Source organism: Podarcis pityusensis (assembly GCF_964106645.2).
Source record: "Podarcis pityusensis genome assembly, chromosome: 2".
Classification (NCBI taxonomy): domain Eukaryota; kingdom Metazoa; phylum Chordata; class Lepidosauria; order Squamata; family Lacertidae; genus Podarcis; species Podarcis pityusensis.
In genome coordinates this window covers 77,331,187-77,352,940 of record NC_138029.1, presented here as the reverse complement: position 1 = coordinate 77,352,940, position 21,754 = coordinate 77,331,187, and the positions used below count along the sequence as shown (strand labels likewise).

Sequence of the window (21,754 nt, the reverse complement as noted above, 5' to 3'; positions counted from 1 at the left end):
TAGGGGGAGCACAAGATCACAATGCTTAGACTCAACCAACATTACATCTGAGTCAAGCCTTAGAATCTCATAATATCACTAGGATCATAAACCCTTTAAATAGCCTTAAATGTTAAAAAAAAAGAGTGAAATAATCCTTAAAGAATGTCATTACAACCTCACATTATCGCAGGCATATTACCTGGGAGAAGAGTATGTTTTGTGTACAGATTGGCGATTTTCAGTAGACAAGATTTTAACCTAATTTTTACATTAAAACATTTAAAGCATTTATTTGCACAAGTATTGTCTTGCACCTATAATCTTAAGATACAGTAGTAAAGCACCTTTGAAGGTAAGCAGTTTAGCTAGACAGCAGTAGAACAATTAGTAAATCCTTACTGCAGTAATTATAGATAGCTTCCTGACCCTCTTACTGTTAGGTTATGGTCAAGGACATCTTCCATATGATAGAAAAGGAAATGGCATTACACCAAAAGCTGTCTTCCCAATCAGCTTTCATATTTGGTCACAAAGACTGCAGCAACATGCACTTGCTTTGAAGTTAAATAGTACTGAAACTTCTACCACCTGGGAAATAATTAGAAAACAAGAAGTTCCCATTGTTTTATGAGATGTTTCCAAGGCTCAGTGTGATATCAAGGACAGCCCCTAACTCCCAGTCTCCCCCAACTGGGCGCCTTCCACATGTTTGGTGTGTGTCTCCTATCAGTCCAAGCTAACCTGGCTATGCTGGGTGAAGGTTGATGGGAGTTGTAGTTCCAAACATCTTCAGGGCACCAGATTAGGGAAGGCTGCTTTAAAGTGTCACGGGACTTAGTTGTTTTTATCCTTCTTTACCATAATTTTCAACGCGTGTGAAAATAAGCTGGGCTAAGTGGAAATTCCCCACCTGCACCCCAAGAAAGCAGGTGCTTAATCCCTGATTTGCATCAGAGGGACTGAATGAGCAGAGAACACACCGTAGTAACTACTGTCTTGCCCCATGATTCAGGACCAGAACAGAACATTTAGTTTAAATTTTGTTTTCCCTCTTAAAATGATGTAAGGTAATTGTGTGGGAAAGACTAATATAAAGCTTAGCTCTCAGCTATTTATCTTATGAACATCCTGCAAATGGATCTGCAGCGAAACTATGAACAGGTTTTTCATGCTTTTTTAAGTACCACATATAGCTTTTAAGAAGCTGGATAAAACAAAACATGCAAGTTTTCTAGTGGGAAAGTACAACTCCAACTTGATAATTGCACAATTATGTTAAATACCTTTTTCCCCTCCCGCTTGTTTCCAGGAACTCATAAGCCTTGGGTAGACGGGAATCGAGAGCTACCAAGTGATCTTCTGGCTGGTTTCCAGTAAATGGGCATGGATTCTTCAGCCAATACTGCAGATCTGATTGGCTGGCCAAATAGTGTAGGATCTGCAGTATTGTTCAGAGATTAAAACCTTAGAGTATGTTTTTACTGTATGTCCTTGTTTATTGAGGTGAAGTTGTTGTTGTTGGTGTTTTGTATCTTTATTTCAGATTTTGTTGTGATTTATGTGGAAATTGTTCAGTTTGGTTTTCTATTTTTCAATGTTTAACTTACTGTTTATGACTACTTTCATTATGTTGTAGTTATGTATTTTTTTAATGTTGTAAGCTGCCTTGAACATGGTTTGCACTGTGGAAAGGCAGCATACAAATAAAATTAGGGATGGTTGGATGCCATGTTATAGTACAGTGGTACCTCGGGTTAAGAACTTAATTCGTTCTGGAGGTCTGTTATTAACCTGAAACTGTTCTTAACCTGAGGTACCACTTTAGCTAATGGGGCCTCCCACTGCCGCCGCACGATTTCTGTTCTCATCCTGAAGCAAAGCTATTAACCCGAGGTACTATTTCTGGGTTAGCGAAGTCTGTAACCTGAAGCGTCTGTAACCTGAAGTGTATGTAACCTGAGCTACCACTGTACAGGTGCACCTGAATGATAATTATTTGATCTTTTATCTAAAATCTGGGCACCAAAGAGGCAGAATAAGCCATGAGACATAATAATCAAATATACTTTATTATTACAGAAACAGAAAGGTCAATTAATTGCAGGGTTGCTAACCTTTTTGGTCTTGTGCGCACATCTAGAATTTTGAGAGTGCCTCTGACACTATCCCTCTGGTGGTTTCTCCCCCTCACCCCACTGTGCTTTCTGGGTAAGAGTTGGATCCAGTAGAATTAAATGTGCATTATTTTAGACAGTATCCCCCCTCCCCCACACCATCAAAATTAAAGCTTAACATTAAGTGGACTGCTGAGTAAAATATTTGGTACTTGCCAGCACCACAGAAACTTTGACCCAAGCCAAAGCATGGCTCCTCGTGGATTTTACACAGGAGGAGAACAAAGGCAACAACAAATCACTGACACTTCTGTGGACACAGAGGTGACCTATGATTTGATAGTGGCTTTGAAGGTGTCCCTTTTAAAAATGATAAGCCCTTGAATTCGTGTTTTGGAAAGCAGTTGACCTGTGGTGTCTATGACTCATGTCAATGGAGACAGATGTGATCTATGATTTGGTAGTGTTTGGTAGGAGCAAGAATGATATGCCATTCCAAGAGGAGCTGTTTTATTGAGTCCAATGTGTTTGAGCTCATGCATTTTTGCTCTTTGGCACTCTGTATTTCTCCTGATTTCTGCCCTGGCCACTCCATTTCCCTCCCTCCCCTCAAATATTGCAGTTCACTCCCTTTTATCCTGTCTTCCCCCTTTCCCTCCTACCCTCTCAGTTGCTCCACTTTCTGTTCAGCTATTGATCTGAGCCTTGAAAAATATGTAGAGGAGATGGGAAAGAGGGTCAGTCTTCCAGCTTAACTCCTTAAGCTCCATATACTTCTCAGTGCGGAAAATAGGTACCCTTCCTCAGTATTTCAAGAAAGGTGAGCTTTGAGGCTTCATGGGCACCTCAAAAGTGTCATTGTACACACAAGGACCATGTTGGCAACCCCAGATATTCAGATTGGTCTAGCACCAACTACCGTATTTTTCGCACCATAGGACGCACCGGACAATAGGACGCACTTTGTTTTAGAGGGGGGAGAACAAGAAAAAAAAATTCTCCCCCTCTCTGCCCAGCGCCCCTTCAGCGAAGTGGCAGGAGGCGCTGTGCAGAGAGGGGGAGAACTTTCCCCCTCTTGTTTTCCCGCTCTAAAACAAGGTGCCGTTTAAGGTGCGTTCAGGCGGCTACCTTGGAAGCCTGGAGAGCGAGAGGGGTCGGTGTGCACTGACCCCTCTCGCTCTCCAGGCTTCAGGTTCCTTTCGACCTGCTCTTTGGGGCTGGCGGGGGGAAGCCCACCACCAGCCCCAAAGAGCAGTTCAGGGAGCAGCGGAAAGGCGCAGCGGAGAGGCTCCTGCCATAGCCGTGCGTCACCTCTCCAGCCGGGAGAGGGTCGCTGGGCTATGGCTGCTTTAGCCCCGCGCGCGCTCTCCCGGCTGGAGAGGTGACGGGCGGCTATGGCGCGTCACCTCTCCAGCTGGGAGAGGGTCACGGGGGGCTGCTTTAGCCCCGCGCGCGCTCTCCCGGCTGGAGAGGTGACTGGCGGCTATGGCGCGTCACCTCTCCAGCCGGGAGAGGGTCACGGGGGGCTGCTTTAGCCCCGCGCGCGCTCTCCCGGCTGGAGAGGTGACGGGCGGCTATGGCAAGAGCCTCAATAGCCGCCCGTCACCTCTCCAGCCGGGAGAGGGTCGCGGGGTGCTTCTTTAGCCCCGCGCGCGCTCTCCCGGCTGGAGAGGTGACGCGCGGCTATAGAAGCTCCTGCCATAGCCGCCCGTCACCTCTCCAGCCGGGAGAGGGTCGCGGGGCTATGGCGTCTTCGCTCCATAGGACGCACACACATTTTCCCTTCATTTTTGAAGGGAAAAAAGTGCATCCTATAGAGCGAAAAACACGGTATGTGGGTAAGTGGTACAAAGGACAGAGCGGATCAGGACATCAATCATCATCATCATCATCATCATCATTTATTCAATTTATCTACAGCCCTTTACCGAAATACCTTAGGGCAGCGTTCAACACTAGAAACATATTACAAAACATCAACAGAAAAAACATAGTAAAAAGTATACCGACAAACAGCCTAATGGTAAAATAATTACAATAATAACAGACGTACAGAGTGAGAAGGAGCAATGTGCTATGAGAAGACTGGAGAAAGATGGATACCAAATAATGAGATTGAAGGGCAGTAGGCACCAGCTGCATGTGCAGGATCAAACTGGGGTTAGAGATTAAGTTCAGGTGCCTAAAGTAGCATAGGTTACTGGTTTGCTTGGAGAGCAGAAGGACGGAAAAATTAGAAAATTAAAGAGGGAAAAGAACCTGGAACATGGTTGGTATCAGTTCCCAGGGTAGTCAATATGTTGTCGTCCAGATATAGTTTGACTCCATCTCCCATCAGCCCTGACCACTGGACATGTAGACTGGAGCTGATGGGAGATGGAGTCCAATAACATTTGGAGAGCACCACATTGGCTACCCCTGACTTATCAGCACTTGAGGGAGGATGCTGTACTGTAGATCCTTGACTAGTCTGCAATAGAGTAACAGGGGGGCAAGCCTTTTTGGGTGAAGGCATGGAAGAGGAACTCAAGGTTGTGGTTTCCCTTGGAACCCTGATGATGAGTACAAAATAATAAAGAACCAGGGAACAAGGTTAGGAAGGGTGAGCAGAGCTAACTAACTTGACTGAATGAGCATGGCCTGAACACCGCTTTTAGTTTTTGATCCTTTTAGTTTTTGGTTATGAGAGGGAGCAATTTCCCTAAATATTTATTTAATTTAAAGCACCTGTAATTTGCTTAATATTTAAAAATCTCTAAGCAGTGTACAATATTAAAAACATCCATTATCATTAAACAAAAAATTCAGCCTAAAGCTAATAAAACTACAGTATAAAAGCATCTAAAACAAAACCAATAATGCAGGGGATAAACAAGGAGGAGAGCATTTAAAACAGTAGAGGCCTACCATGGATGACAAGTGCAGAACTGTGTGGGGTGTAATAAGGGGTCCTGTTTGAAGGGAGAACATTAACCTTGATGGATGATAATGGGCATTACCTGTTTACTGGTACTTGCAGTGCCTCAGGCATGGAGCTTCCTCTAGGCCAGGGCTCAGAAACCAATTAAAAGGTGCCACGCGGGTGGCGCTGTGGGTTAAACCACAGAGCCTAGGGCTTGTCGATCAGAAGGTTGGCGGTTTGAATACCCGCGATGGGGTGAGCTCCCGTTGCTCGGTCCCAGCTCCTGCCAACCCAGCAGTTCGAAAGCACGCCAAAAAGTGCAAGTAGATAAATAGGTACCGCTCCAGCGGGAAGGTAAAAACCATATTGTCAGGAAAGCATTGTTTAATGTCTGGATAAGATATAAGGACTTACTTGAAAATAAAACCCCAAGGTGGTTGTCACCGATGGAAGCGAAAGCACTGAAAAAGCTCAATATGGAGGCCAATTGGCCGAAATATTGGGAAATTCTGGAACAAGAGGGAGACAGATTGAAACTGCAGAGTTTTGAGAAACTAAAAAATAAAGTGCGAGATTGGCTTCATTATTATCAGATAATGGAGGCATATAATTCGGACAAGAAACTTGGCTTCTAGGTGGAAAAATCAAAATTAGAAACAGAACTGTTAGAACCCAAAACTAAGACTTTATCAAAGATGTACCGTATTTTTCGCTCTATAGGACGCACTTTTTTCCCTTCAAAAATGAAGGGAAAATGTGTGTGCGTCCTATGGAGCGAAGACGCCATAGCCCCGCGACCCTCTCCCGGCTGGAGAGGTGACGGGCGGCTATGGCAGGAGCTTCTATAGCCGCGCGTCACCTCTCCAGCCGGGAGAGCGCGCGCGGGCTAAAGAAGCACCCCGCGACCCTCTCCCGGCTGGAGAGGTGACGCGCGGCTATTGAGGCTCTTGCCATAGCCGCCCGTCACCTCTCCAGCCGGGAGAGCGCGCACGGGGCTAAAGCAGCCCCCCGTGACCCTCTCCCGGCTGGAGAGGTGACGCGCCATAGCCGCCCGTCACCTCTCCAGCCGGGAGAGCGCGCGCGGGGCTAAAGCAGCCCCCCGTGACCCTCTCCCGGCTGGAGAGGTGACGGGCGGCTATTGAGGCTCTTGCCATAGCCACCCGTCACCTCTCCAGCCGGGAGAGCGTGCGCGGGGCTAAAGCAGCCCCCCGTGACCCTCTCCTAGCTGGAGAGGTGACGCGCCATAGCCGCCCGTCACCTCTCCAGCCGGGAGAGCACGCGCGGGGCTAAAGCAGCCCCCCGTGACCCTCTCCCGGCTGGAGAGGTGACGCGCCATAGCCGCCCGTCACCTCTCCAGCTGGGAGAGCGCGCGCGGGGCTAAAGCAGCCCCCCGTGACCCTCTCCCGGCTGGAGAGGTGACGGGCGGCTATTGAGGCTCTTGCCATAGCCGCCCGTCACCTCTCCAGCTGGGAGAGCGCGCGCGGGGCTAAAGCAGCCATAGCCCAGCGACCCTCTCCCGGCTGGAGAGGTAACGCACGGCTATGGCAGGAGCCTCTCCGCTGCGCCTTTCCGCTGCTCCCTGAACTGCTCTTTGGGGCTGGTGGTGGGCTTCCCCCCGCCAGCCCCAAAGAGCAGGTCGAAAGGAACCTGAAGCCTGGAGAGCGAGAGGGGTCAGTGCACACCGACCCCTCTCGCTCTCCAGGCTTCCAAGGTAGCCGTCTGAACGCGCCTTAAACGGCACCTTGTTTTAGAGCGGGAAAACAAGAGGGGGAAGTTCTCCCCCTCTCTGCACAGCGCCTCCTGCCACTTCGCTGAAGGGGCGCTGGGCAGAGAGGGGGAGAATTTTTTTTTCTTGTTCTCCCCCCTCTAAACAAAGTGCGTCCTATTGTCCGGTGCGTCCTATGGTGCGAAAAATACGGTATAACTTGCTGTTGAAATGGAATACTCATGATGAAACGGTGAAATCTGCTATGATTAAATGGGCACAAGACGTTGGACATAACATAATGATGGCTGACTGGGAACAGTTATGGACCACAGGCATGAAGTTTACGGCATGCAATGCCTTAAGAGAGAATATTATGAAAATGATATACAGGTGGTACATGACACCAGTCAAGCTTGCAAAAATCTATCATTTGCCCGATAATAAATGTTGGAAATGTAAAGAAACTGAAGGTACATTCTTTCACCTTTGGTGGACGTGCCCAAGGATTAAGGCTTTCTGGGAGATGATCTATAATGAATTGAAAAAGGTATTTAAATATACCTTCCTGAAGAAACCAGAGGCCTTTCTCCTGGGCATAGTCGGCCAATCGGTGTCAAAGAAGGATAGAACTTTCTTTATGTATGCCACAACAGCAGCAAGAATACTTATCGCAAAGTACTGGAAGACACAAGATCTACCCATCCTGGAAGAATGGCAGATGAAGGTGATGGACTATATGGAATTGGCGGAAATGACTGGCAGAATCCGAGACCAGGGAGAAGAGTCGGTGGAAGAAGATTGGAAAAAGTTTAAAGACTATTTACAGAAATATTGTAAAATTAATGAATGTTAGAATGATGTTGGATAGAAATTAAGTGGTTTTTAGCTGTAATACTATAAGGGAATATGAAAAATGGATTATGAATAGGTAAAAATTTAATGTTACAACATTTTAAGACTAAAGACTAGGATAAACAAAGAGGGGAAGGATTTGCTGAACTAACAAACTGAACTGGAATACAAAAAAGGGAGGCGCAAGGAGGTCCGGGAAACAAGCTAATGAAAAATAAGTAATGGAAAGATTGAGTTGTTTTTAACTATTTTTATTTTGTATTTTTCTTTTTTCATTTTGTAATATCTTGAAAATTTTAATAAATATCTTTTTTTTAAAAAAAAGATAAATAGGTACTGCTCCTGCGGGAAGGTAAACGGCGTTTCCGTGCGCTGCTCTGGTTCGCCAGAAGCGGCTTAGTCATGCTGGCCACATGACCCAGAAGCTGTACACCGGCTCCCTCGGCCAGTAAAGTGAGATGAGCGCCGCAACCCCAGAGTCGTCTGTTACTGGACATAACAGTCAGGAGTTCCTTTACCTTTAGGCAAGAAAGGAAGGTGTTTTCCTATCTGAAGTTCTCAGTCACTTCTGCTGTAGATGCTAATGACTGATCTTGTTATGGCTCCCTAAGCATCAGCTTAGTTCGCCTTCCCAGACAGTGCTGAATTTTTTTTGAGTCAAAAGTGCTGAGATATAATTAAAAGAGTGGTGAGGTTGAGCCTCCTTGGTAAGAATTTAGGGGACTGTTCTGTGTCAGAGAGTGGCTGGCAGCAATGCAGTTCATTGTTAATACTGCTGGTCAGAGGTGAAGCTTGTTTGGATTCCTAGTTTTAAAACAACAACTCTTCTAATTATCAGATTGCAACAGTCAGTCACCTTAGACCTCATCTTAGAACAAATCCATGGCTCTGTTGCATGTATTAATGTACTTAATGTTCTCTTGAGTTGCAGGCAGACTGGTTGCACTTTGAAATGTTCACTACCTACTTCAATAAAACGCTTGCACATACAGTATGATTCATGTTACAACAGGGGCTTCTGTCTTCAGTTTTAACTCCCACCCACCCAAAGCACAATGAGCACAGCTAAAAGCAATATGTTATTTCCCCTCAGTTTTTAAATCAGGTGGTTGGAAGTTTCTGCTGGCAATCACAGAAATTGGGCATTTGCAGGGCCTGGCTGATAGAATCTGCTGCCATCCCATAACCGCTGCAGCAGAGGGACATTTTTTTCCTGCCCCCCCCCCCCCTTACAGCCTGAGCGATGGAGTTGTATAAACCCCAACGCTGCCAGTCAGCGATTAGAACTGCAGTCCAATTTGACTACCCCTCTGGAGATTTAAAGTGGTTTAGGCTGCTGAAATATACTCAGAGTCGCAAAGTGATTTCATGCTCTTTATTCAGCTCATAGTGGTGAGGAGGAATGAATAAATGTCCCCTCACAGTATCTGCTTTATATACATTATTTACACAATGGGCTGCACATGATTGGCTAATTCTGGAATTCTACTGTAAGCCAATCAGGTTGTGGATTCACTTCTATCTGGAGCAGGATTGGGTGGTTCCTGCCAACCAATCATACTGCTGCATTGTTCTAGGACCAATCAGACTGCTGCATTCTGAATCCTATTGTTCTAGGACCAATCAGACTGCTGCCTTTTGGATCCTATTGTTCTAGGACCAATCAGACTGCTACAGTTTGGATCCTATTCAACTCAGTACATAACACCCCTCCCCTCTAAGTTCCAGTCCTGCCCGGGAGGTCGCATTCATAGTCCTCAAGGTATGCCGGCGGCCTACGTGTGCGTTGTGGCCTGGGGTGTTCCCTGGTCCGGGCTCCGGGTTCTGGCTCGTGTTCCAAGGATGCTGGCTGTGATGCGGCTGTTTGGTCTGGTGCAACCGGCTCGCTCAGTCGTGGTTCTGGTTCCGGTGTCCTTTCGGCCTCACGGGTCCTCTCTGTATTTACTGATTCTGCCTCTCCTGCTGGCCCCTCCTGCTCTATGGGCCTCACTGCCCCGCTGTTCCCTTGGGACTCCTCTGACCTGTCCTCCTCCTGGTTTTCTCCCGGGAATCGTCGCCGTATCTGGTCGCAGTGGCGGCGCCAGCATTGCCCCCCATCCGTTAGCACCTCGTACGACACGGGGCCAGTGACCCTGGTGATTGTGGCGGGTACCCATGCTGGGCCTGCCCCAAAATTCTTTGCGTACACTGGGTCCTGGGCCTCGAAGGTCCGGGGGTTCCTGCCTTCCCCCACCACTACCTCATCCTGAGCTCTATCGGGGTGAAGGCGGTCCAATCTGATTGCAAGGCGCCGACCCATTAGTAGTTCAGCGGGGCTCCGGCCAGTCGTTGAGCTGGGGGTGCTGTGCTGTGCTAGAAGGAATGTGGCAAGGCGGTACTCCCAGTCCCCTTGCGTCATGCGGCGAAGGGTGTCCTTGGTGGTCCGCACCATGCGTTCTGCTTGGCCATTGGTGGCAGGGTGGAACGGCGCCGAACGGATGTGGCGGATGGCGTTCTGCGCTGTGAAGGTTTGGAATTCTCCTGACGTAAATGCAGTCCCGTTGTCTGAGACGAGAGTGTCAGGGAGCCCGTGGGTTGCAAACAGCCTGCGTAGTACCCGGATGGCTGCGGACGTGGAAGTGGACGGTACCAGTGCGACTTCCAGCCATTTGGTGTAGGAGTCCACCACTATGAAGAATGTTTTCCCCTGAAAGGGGCCAGCGAAATCCACATGCAGGCGTGACCATGGTGCTCGGGCGGACTCCCAGGACTGGACTGGGGCCCTTGGGGGATCTGGGCGGGATTCTTGGCAGGCCTGGCAGTGTTTGACCCAGGCCTCTATCTCTCCATCGATCCCCGGCCACCACACATAACTCCTGGCAAGGGCCTTCATTCTTACTACCCCTGGATGTGTCTCGTGTAGGGCTGTGAGGACCCTTTTGCAGAGGGGCTGGGGAACAACGACTCTGCTTCCCCATAACAGGCACCCCTTGTGGGCCGACAGTTCATGTTTGCGGGTTGTGTAGCCGGCGAATTCTGGCCCGGGGCTGCTGCTGGGCCATCCCCTCCACACCCAGTCCAGGACCCGGGAGATGACCCTATCTTTCTTGGAATGGTGTGCAACTTCTTGTGCCTGAATGGGGCGGTCGGGAAGCAGCTCCAGGCTCATAACCTCTTGTGCAGGTGCTGGGTCAGGGCCTGTTTCCGGTAGTGGTAGCCTGCTGAGGGCGTCCGCATGGCCCATCGCCTTCCCAGGTCGGTGAATCAGTGCATACTGGTAGCTGGCAAGGAAAATTGACCACCTGAGGACGCGAGGAGACAGCACTTGGGGGGTCTGCTTTTCGGGGGCAAACAAGCCAAGCAACGGCTTGTGGTCAGTCACCACGGTGAAGGGCCGCCCGTACAAGAAATCATGGAATTTTTTTACTCCCTTTACGATTGCCAGACCCTCCTTGTCGATTTGCGAGTAGTTCCGCTCGGTTGTGTTGAGTGTCTGGGAAAAGTACGCCACCGGTACCTCTCTTCCATCCGGGAGTTGGTGCCCCAGGACAGCTCCAATGCCATAGGGTGAGGCGTCGCATGCTAGCACCACCGGCAGCCTCTCGTCGAAGTGTGCCAAGACCGAGTTTGAGACAAGCAAGTCCTTGACTGCCTGGAATGCGGCCTCCTGGCGCTGGCCCCACACCCAAGGGGCCCGCTTGTCCAGGAGTCTGTGTAGGGGCTCCGCTACCGCCGCCTTGTGGGGAAGGAAGGAATGGTAAAAGTTCAATAGTCCCAAGAAGGCCTGAAGTTCAGTCTTGCTCTTGGGCGCTGGGGCATCACAAATGGCCCGTACCTTGTCCCCAGTCGGGTGGACCCCTTCTGCGTCCACCATAAATCCCAGAAAGTCCACCTGAGGCACTCCTAGTAGACATTTTTCCCGCTTCACCTTGAGACCCGCCGTCTGGAAACGGTGCAGAACGGTGCGGAGGCGGTCCTCAAACTCCTCTGGTGTGGGGCCGGCAATCAACACATCATCGAAGAAGGGGGTGACACCAGGAATCCCTTTAAGGAGAGAGTCCATTATATTCTGGAATATGCCTGGTGCCACGCTGACACCGAATTGCAGCCGCTTTACCCTGAACGCTCCTCTGTGCGTCACAATCGTCTGTGCCTCTGCTGTGGCCTCATCTACTGGCAGCTGTTGATATGCTTGGGCCAAGTCCAGCTTGCCAAAAATTTTCGACCCAGCCAGGGTGGCAAGGACATGGCTGACCACTGGCACTGGGTATGCGTGGGCCGTGAGGGCCTTGTTTATGGTACATTTGTAGTCTGCGCAGATGCGGACCGAACCATTAGGCTTGACGGGTGTGACGATTGGGGTTTCCCAGGGAGCATTAGGCACCGGCTCCAGCACTCCTTGCTCTACGAGTCGGTCCAATTCCTCGTCTATACGGGGTTTCAAGGCGAACGGGACCCGGCGGGCCTTGAGCCTGACCGGTCGTACTGCGGGGTCAAGCTGTAGCGCAATGGGGGGGCCCGTATACTGTCCCAATTTCCCATCGAAAACCCCTGGAAATTCCTTGCATATGGCGTCCACGTCCACTTGTAAGCTAGTGTGGTTCACCCCGGTGACAGCTAGCCCCAGTGGTCCAAACCATGCCAATCCCAGTAAGCTAATGTAGGGGCCCTTGACCACAAGCAAGTCCAGTTGCCGCGTCCGCCCTCGGTATTGCACCCTGAAGGTCCCCACCCCCATTGTGGGGACCTTACGTTTCTGGAAGTCCCGGAGGGTGAATGGGGCCGGCCTGAGTTTGGGACCCCCAGTGGGACACAGTTTCCTTAAGGTCCTTGCCGAGATTATGGATAGAGTTGAACCCGTGTCAAGCTCCATGCGGCATGGGGCCCCCTCTATCTGTACCTCTACATAAATTTTCTCTACGTTGGGGTGGGGCAACTGGTATACCTGGAAGTCCGTGAGCTCCGTCGAGTTGCCTTGGTGCGTTGGGCCCCGGGACCTGGGGCTCTTGGATTGGTCATCTGATGCCTGGTGTCGGGTGGGCCGAGCCCGACACACCCGGGCGATGTGTCCCGATTTTCTGCACTGCCTGCACTCTGCGTTGCGGAAACGGCAGGTCCTCCTCTCGTGACTCTCCCCGCAGCTTGCGCAGTTCCCTCCTTCTCGTCGAGGCAGCTGTGGTCTGTGCGCTGCTTGAGTGCGCTGCTGTACTCGGTGCACCTCCTCCCTGTCGGATCCTGAGTCGTCGGTGAGGTCTTCATGGTGGACCCTCGGTTGGGATGGCAGGCTCGGCCGTGCCTCTTGGGTCGACCTCTCGGCAGCTTCTGTTGCCAGGGCCTCCTCCAGAGCGACCTGGAACGTTAGGTCCTTCTTAGCGTAGAGGCGTCGTTGCAGCTTCTCATCCTTCAGGCCACCGACGAGGCGGTCACGAAGCATGTTCTCCAGCTCTGAGAAGTTGCAGAACCGGGCGGCTTGGCGGAGAGAGGTCACAAACCCAGTTATGGTTTCCCCAGGGGCTTGCCGCTTTGCGTAGAAGGCATTTCGACGAGCCACCACTGAGGGCTGCGGCGAAAAGTGCCCCTTCAGCTGTTCCATTATTGTTTTGTATGGAACAGTAGCGACGTCTTCAGGCGCAAGGAGAGCCCGGGCGATTTCAAACGTCTCCTCTCCGCAGACGCTGAAGAATATCGCCCTCTTCTTGGCGTCTTCTTCGTCGGTGACCCCTTTGGCTTCTAGGAGGAAGGTGAAACGGGAGGCGTACGCTTCCCAGTCTCCAGATGCTGGGTTGAATGGCGAGAAGCTGCTGTTGGCTGCCATTCTGAGTTCCTTGTGCCCCGGAGCTGAAGCCTGGATACACGGTGCGAGGCAGCGGTGCGGCAGTTGGCGGTGCTGCGGTGCTGTGTGTGGCAGTCAGCTCAGCGGGATCCCACCTTCGTCGCCAGTGAAATATACTCAGAGTCGCAAAGTGATTTCATGCTCTTTATTCAGCTCATAGTGGTGAGGAGGAATGAATAAATGTCCCCTCACAGTATCTGCTTTATATACATTATTTACACAATGGGCTGCACATGATTGGCTAATTCTGGAATTCTACTGTAAGCCAATCAGGTTGTGGATTCACTTCTATCTGGAGCAGGATTGGGTGGTTCCTGCCAACCAATCATACTGCTGCATTGTTCTAGGACCAATCAGACTGCTGCATTCTGAATCCTATTGTTCTAGGACCAATCAGACTGCTGCCTTTTGGATCCTATTGTTCTAGGACCAATCAGACTGCTACAGTTTGGATCCTATTCAACTCAGTACATAACACCTGCAATCTGATATACACCTACCGTCCAATTTTAACTCAACGGGGAATTACTTCTGAGTTGACATGCACAGGTTTGCACGGTTAGTAATGTTGGATTTTTTAAAAAGTCGTTAAGGACTCTTAACGATCTTCCACACTGAGCCCCCTCCTAAAACTACAGCTCCCAAAATGCTAAGGCGTAACAAACCTGTAAATGACTGTATTCCCCCCCCCCCATCCCCAAGGACAGTTGCGGATTAGCCTGAACACATTACTGCAGACGTTAAGTGGCATTTAAAGCGGGTTGATGCTTGCTTTTACCCATATGCGCCTACCTGCGAGTAAGCACCATGGGCCCCAGTGCGGCTTTGCCTTGTGTTACCCCAGCCCTTTTCTAAAGCTTGCGCGGCCAAGGCATCCCTTTGTCTCCGCGAAGCGCGCAGGGGGCGGAGCCCAGCCTCGGCGCCTCGCGCGCATTGCTTGGCTCCGGAGTTGGGGGGGCGAGTCTTCCTGCTCCGCAACTTGTTCCCCGCGCTGGCCTGAGGGGGCGGAGCGTCCTGCAGGCCCCGCCCTCCGGTGGCCTTGCCAGCACCCACCCTCCCGCTGTAGCCGAGGATCCAGGACACGCGCCGGCTGGCTGGCTGTCGGCGGCGGCGGCGGCGCACCTTCCCGGATCTTCCTTGGAGCTTGTCGCAGCAGGCGGGACCGCAGGAGGGAGCGAGCCCCCAATGCGAGAATGGCGTCTCCGCCGGCTCGAGAGCTCACGCAGAACCCCCTGCAGAAGATCTGGGTGCCTTACAACAACGGGCTGCCTGCAAAGCACAGCGCGCAGCGAGGCGGTGAGTGAGCGAGTGAGCAAGCAAGTAGTGGCGGGCAGATCTCGGGGCGCCTTGGCTTTCGGGGACACCGGAGTTGCATCAGCCCGGAGCCCGCGAGGGTGTGTGCCGGGGATTGAGGAAGCAGGACGTGGTAGCGGAGGCCTCTTGAGGGGAACGAGAGGCGATGGAAAAATATTAACACCTCAGCAGAAATAATAGGAAAGCCGGCATCTTCCGAGGAGAGGCGGGGTAGCTGGATGACCCTCCCTCCCGCTGGTGGCCGGGGTGGCTGTGCTTCTCGCTGCCGGAGCGCCGTGCTCAACGCATGTCCATTAGGGTCCTGGAGAGGCACAGCTCAGAGGGATCGAAGCGATGCCCTCTGAGTGCCCGTTATTCTTGGCGCAAGGGCTTCGCGACTCATACAGGCTCTGGAGATATTTGCTAGCTGCCATTTACCTTCTGGTGGGCTGCAGTAAAAAGTACATAGAATGTGTTTCGCCTTAAAGATCCTGCCAATAAATACTTGATAACTTTCACCTTTTGGCAGGAAATCAGGTGGTTTCTCCATACTCTTAACATCGCCCCCCTTTGCCAAATGTACTGCCCCCCTGCCCCTCAGCCTCCGTCTACCCCAGCTCTCTTGCATGCTCTTTGCTTTCTGGTAAAAGAAAGAAAGAAAATAAAATAAAAGCTATAGCAGGAGCAACATGAACAACAAAAAAAGGCAAGGGGGAGATAAAGACTATATAGAGGTGCCTTGCCTTTCAGCAGCAGTGTTATTAAGAGGAATTCAGCTTTTGACAAAGTACCTCACCAAAGACTGCTGAGTAAGCCTAGCAGTCAGTGAATAGGAGGAAAGGTCCTCTCATGGATCATAAATAGGTTACGCTGCTGGAAGCAAAGAGCAGGAATAAATGAACAGTTCTCTGAATGCAGTGAAGTAGAAAGTGGAGTCTCCCCAAGGATCGATATTGGGACCTGTGGTTTTTAACTTACTCATAAAAGATCTAGAGTTTAGAGTGAACAGCAGTGGGAGTAGCCAGGAATTTTTTTGGGGCAGGCCTTTTGTTAGGGGTGCAGAACCTCAGCTATGTATTTTTATTGATTATGGGGGACAGCTGCTCCTCCCTGCCCCCCTGTGGCTACGCCCATGGTGAGCAGTGAGGTGGCTACGTTTGCTGATGATACTAATTTTTTCAGAGTCCTTGAAACAAATAGAGATTGCAAAGAGTGTCAAAGGGACCTCTCCAAACTGAGTGAGTGAGTGGTAAAATGGCAAATGCAACTGAATGTAAACAAGTGTAAATTTACACATGGTGCTGCTGAAAATCTTAGTTTTTGGGGTCTTAGTAGATAGTTCAATGAAGATGTTGACCCAGTGTGCTGCAGTCGTGATGAAAAAGGAAAATTCCTTGCTAGGGATCATTAGGGAAGGAATTGAAAACAAAACTGCCAGTATCAAAATGCTGTCGTACAAATCTCGGGTATGACCGTATTTGGAATACTGTATAGTTCTGGTTGCCTCACCTCAAAAAGGATATTGTAGATTGGGAAAAGGTTCAAAAAGAGGCAACTAAAGTGATTAAGGGGGTGGAGGGAAGGTTGCAGCATCTGCGACTTTAATTTAGAGAAAAGGTAAGGTTTGATATGATAGACATGTACATGGACAAGCGTGGCATGGAGAGAGAGAACTTTTTTTCTCCCTCTCTCATAACACCAAAACTCATAGCCATCCAGTGAAGCTGAATGATGGAAGAGTCAGGACAGATAAAAGAAAGTATTTCTTCATGCAGGGAGTGCATAATTAAACTATGGCATCTGCTTCCATAGGAGGCCTTGAAGGCTACCAACCTAGATGGCTTTAAAAGAGGATTTGGATATATTAATGGAGATGGCTATCGAAAGCTACTACTATGCCCTGCCTCCACAATTGTAAGCAGTAATGCTTCTAAACACCAGTTGCTGGAAACCACAGGATGGGAAAGTGCTCAGATCCTTGCTGTGTCTTTCCCACAGGCATCTGGTTGGCCACTGTGAGAACAGGATGCTAGACTAGATGGGCCATTGGCCTAATCTAACAGGCTGTTATTCAGTGATCCTGTGTGTGGCCTTCTGGGACTCTGGGTTTCTCAGGCCGGTGGATTTCTTGCTTCTGCACTAAAGAACACATGCAGGCAATGGGTGTCAATATTTTTAGTTTGGTTCCGTTCCAGTAATAAATACCAAAGAACTGGAAAATGAGGCAAATCCTGAGAAGAGATGGGCTCCTTGTAAGCAGGATATCTGTTCACCTATAGCAGAATGCCTACTTTGTCCCACAGTCACCCACCCCCAAAAATAAAAAATTCGGCAGGTGCGAGCCAACATAGATTGAAAGAATGCGTGTGCCTGTCTGCCTGCCTATTGGAGTCATATATGATCAAATTGGCTTTCCCCTTAGAGGATACTCTTGTCTCAAGATTACATAGATTTCTGTCCCCTTTGGCAATTTCTTTTCTCCAGAAATCTGTCTCTGGAAGCTTACAGATGCCTTCTGCTCCTTTGTTGCACTACCTTTGACCGTATCAGGTATATCAGCCCCCATGTTGGCTGCAGCCATTGAAAAAAAATAACAGCATATGTCCAGCATGCCACTTGGCAGGTTGCAGGGTTAAGTCATGAGCAGTACAAGTCACTACTATGCCTATGTCTAAAATGGTGGTGTGGATTGCTACTTGTCCTAGCTAAGTGATCAAGTGGTTATTTGCATCTTTGATACAGGTAATGCCATGTTGTTATCATCTAAATGGCAGGGGTCCCCAAACAATTTACAAATGAATATACTATTTTTTATCTAATTCCTGATATTGAAAGTAAAAGGCACCACTCTTGGGTCTTTTTTTTGGCCTCAACGCTAATCTCTGGTTTGCATGCTCCTCCTTCAGTATGGCTATGAAGAGGAGATTGGAAGCAGCTGCTTCTGTTTGGGAGTTATTTGTGTTGTTTATTACAGTGGTACCTCGGGTTAAGTACTTAATTTGTTCCGGAGGGCCGATCTTAACCTGAAACTGTTCTTAACCTGAAGCACCACTTTAGCTAATGGGGCCTCCTGCTGCCTCTGTGCCGCCGGAGCACGATTTCTGTTCTCATCCTGAAGCAAAGTTCTTAACCTGAAGTACTATTTCTGGGTTAGCGGAGTCTGTAACCTGAAGCGTCTGTAACCCGAGGTACCACTGTACATTACATATACCACCCTTTTCTTCCAAGGAGCTCAAGGTGCATGATTCTGATCCTCACCATTTCATCCTCACAACGACTCTGTGAAGTAGGTTAGGCATGGTGAGTGGCCCAAAGTCACCCAGTGAGCTTCATGGCTGAGTGGGGAGTAACATCAATTTGTTTTATCATCCCAGATTGGGTATATGGTTTATGGAAGCAAGTCAACTTCAAACCATACTTTATGCATCTGGATTGTTTCAACTAATCATGGTTCAGATTAACTACAGTTTGGGGTTCAGAGGACTGCAGTTCCATCTAATATGGAAGCTTCTGATCTCCTTGCAGGAAGGTGAGGGGTGTGTGTACATGCAAGGCTCACTGACTTGTAGTGGTAAACCATGGTTTAGTGATATGTCCAAACATTGCTGTATGTTTCCCACTAGTATAGGGGAAGGAAGAGGCTATGGAGCAGGGGTCAGCAACCTTTTTCAGCCGTGGGCTGGTCCACTGTCCCTCAGACCATGTGGTGGGCCGGACTCTATTTTGAAAAAAAATAAATGAACGGATTCCCATGCCCCACAAATAACCCAGAGATGCATTTTAAATAAAAGCACACATTCTGCTCATGTAAAAACACCAGGCAGGCCCCACAAATAACCCAGAGATGCATTTAAAATAAAAGGACACATTCTACTCATGTAAAAACACGCTAATTCCCGGACCATCCGTGGGCCGGATTGAGGTGATTGGGCCGCATCCGGCCCCCAGGCCTTAGGTTGCCTATCCCTGCTATGGAGATGCATGGTTGAGAAAGGAAGGGTAAAACAGAACTGCAGAAGAAGACTATAGTTCATAGTAACAACATCAATTTGCTCAATTCCTGGAGGGGTGTGTGCGTCCATGTGTATTAACTATAATTTGGCAAAAACAGTACTGTAGATGTTACTGTTTTCTATGTTCCTACTTTCCTCTAACATGGAATTTTCATGCACTAACACCCCCCCCCAAAAAAAAATTTAGTGGTCCTCGGACAATGGGAATATTAGTGTTTTGAACAGAGTGATTTATTACCACAGAGGCTGAAGGCTAGGAAAATGAAGATAAAAATTTAACGAGCTTTTAAAAAGTGACATTGAACTGACTAATGCGGGGGGGGGGGACTGCTCTGAGCTTAAGTTGAAGCATTAATGATGAAAGAGTGTGATATCCATCTGCTATCGTTTTCAGTAATCTAATCCTGAAGATGTTTTGTACTAAGCCGAAACTGAGTGCAACCTGGCCTTTCTATAATTGGCATGAACCAAAGTTATTTTTGAGTTAATCTTTCAGGTTGTTTTAAGATCTGCACAGTCCTCCCGGAACCTGTGCATGAATGTGGAGTTGAATAAATTTATACAGCAGTTTGGCCCCATTTTGGCAGTATTCCAGAAGGATTTGGCTGGTTAATGGTTTCAAATAGCTTCTTGTTGGAATTATTTGAACTAGTGCTTCTTGGAACACAGTTTAACACTTTACCTAGTGCTTTAAGTGTGCATTTGGAATAAGATATGGTCAAAATAATGGAATATTTCTGTTAAGACTATGGGAGAGGGGTTTAGGCCTGTTCTGAACCAGCAGGCATACGTGCAAATATCTTAAAGGTAGTACTGAGTATAAAATAAATGCATAGATGGTGCAGTTTCTAAGGCTGGGATGGGGAGCCTGTGACTCTTCAACCGTTGGACTGCAACTCCCACCGGCTCCAGTCACCACAGTGTGTGATCAAGGGTGATGTAGGCCTGCAACACCTGAGAAGAGCACAGGTTCTTCCTTTCTGTCCTAAGGAGACTGGCGCATGAACAAATAGCAGACATGCCACTTCAGACCTTTGGTCCATCTAGCCCCGTATGGTCATGGTTCTCAAGCAGGGACATCAACTGCTTCCTGATACTTTCAGCTGGAGGTGTTGGGTATTGAAACTGGACCCTTCTGCAGGCATGTGCTCTGCCACCAGACTTTGGCCCCTCTCTATAGCAATAGTGCAGGACTGTCAAACATTTATCATAGTGGATGTCTCTAAACATCGGGAAAACAATTGTCCAGGCCTTCCCTCATGTGAAAATGGATGTGGAGAGAGAGAGAGAGAGTGTGTTCAGGTTGTGATGGTTATCTTTGTCCTTGTCATGGAACAGGCTGATGAAAGTAAAGAGGAATGCACAAGGTTACTATGTTTACAGTAGCTGAGTAAAAGAGCTCAATTAAAAATAGATGACTGACCCATAAATGTTTTTGCACTGTTTGACACTCAGTGCAAAGGTTGGTACTTTTGAAGCGTGGGCAAAAACAGAGACAGGGACTGAAGGGAAGTATGGGCTCAATGGCAAGTATTTACAGAGGCTGGCTTTGCTACAGAGATGGGGAACCTATTTCCTTCCAGATAATATACATGAAGTGCTTTCAACGTCCTAGAGAAACACTTTGTGTAGTAGAAAAAGACAAAGTATTATTTAGCATTCTGTCCTTGAGGTTGTTGTCCGAACGCAACACTGCCCCAAGCTGACCACAAGTAAGCAAGAGTAAAACTGCTAAAGGGAAAGTTTTGTGGTTGTTGTGTTGCATTTCAGTAATTGCTGGCTATCTCCCTGGGGGGAAGAGTGTTGTGTGCACTGGGATAACAGGTTTATTTCTCTAGCTCTTTGGCAAGTTGTTTAATCTGATGTGAACAAGGACCTTGTCATTTAGTGACTGGCTAATTGAACAGGATGGGTTCAAAGGCAGATAAATGCAAGCTTACAGTGCCAGTTAATAAGAAGCTGATTAAGCGCTTTAGCTTTTGAAAGTATGAAATTGTTTGTTGTTGTCATTGATAAAGTCCGTGGACTATTAAACTTCGGAATGTTTTTCTAGAACACAGGTTCTCATTACTTTTACAACAACATATTAAAATTCAGTTTATTACTCCACTAAAGTAATGGTCATTATATCATAGTTCTAATGCAGGCTGTAGAAATACAAAGAGATGCATAAGGTTAAACCAAACCATGGCTTAGTGCAAACAAGCAAAGGTGCAGGTTTCGGGACTGAATATTGCAGCTGCTTCACTCCTGTCCTGGTACTGCTGCTGCACTGGAGGCTAAGCCATGGATTGACTTATTATTACATCGAACCCATACTCATGGTTTGTCTTGCTCTAACAAACCAGAAGTTGTAACCAATGTTTGTTCTTGGTTTACTGCTCATAGCTGGCCTGGGGGTGACAAACTATAAGTCTGGGTACATACACAACACTTAAGACAAGCCATGGCTTTAGATGCCAGCTTCAGTGTTTACTCTGGGAGGCCTATCTGTTCATTTGTGCTAAGCCGTGGTTTGATTTAGTCTTGCATGCAAACTGGGGACAGCCATTCTGACAAGGAAATCTAACACATCCTTATCTGTTATAGGAGCAATGGCAGTTTAGTTTTATGATGAAATAGTGCAATAATTTATTTCACTTTATGAAGAAATGATGCAAGAAACCAAGCATCACTGGGAAAATAACTCCTATGAAAGGAATAGCAGTGTCTATGCAGCAGTTAAAATATTGCTTTGCCTGGCTTTGCTTTATTAACTGTGGATGTTGGAGCAGGGGAGAGAGAGATAGTTGGTGCAGATGTAATCTAATACCAGCCCTTTACTAGAGTCATTGACGCTGTGCTGAATGTTGAAGGCAGCACACTGAAACTATTACTTAGTTGAATAGGGGCAACACCTAGCTGATTATCCTGGTTCGTTAAATGTTTCTTTTCAGAAGATCTGTTGAATACAACCATGAAATGTGCAATGGAGTTGTTTAACCTTGCAATATAACGATCAGAATTGTTACCCAACATCTAGAACCACTATCAGCTTAACATTCACCACTGTGTTAATAGATACATATTTCAGAAGTG

General features: G+C 48.3%; 1 protein-coding gene across 3 annotated transcripts in view; it reads left to right on the top strand.

Moving 5' to 3' along the window:
- Window positions 1-21,754, top strand: part of PFKFB4 (6-phosphofructo-2-kinase/fructose-2,6-biphosphatase 4) — a 74,964-nt gene that overhangs the window by 20,196 nt on the left and 33,014 nt on the right. For 2 of the 3 annotated variants that reach the window (XM_080994198.1, XM_080994197.1), the window contains exon 1: window positions 14,444-14,666. The exons of the other annotated variant lie outside the window; for it this stretch is intronic. In XM_080994198.1, coding sequence (XP_080850324.1) covers window positions 14,564-14,666 — 103 coding nt within the window. In that variant the 5' untranslated portion in view covers window positions 14,444-14,563. Of the gene's footprint in view, window positions 1-14,443; window positions 14,667-21,754 lie in introns of those variants that run through there. 3 annotated transcript variants of the gene reach the window in all.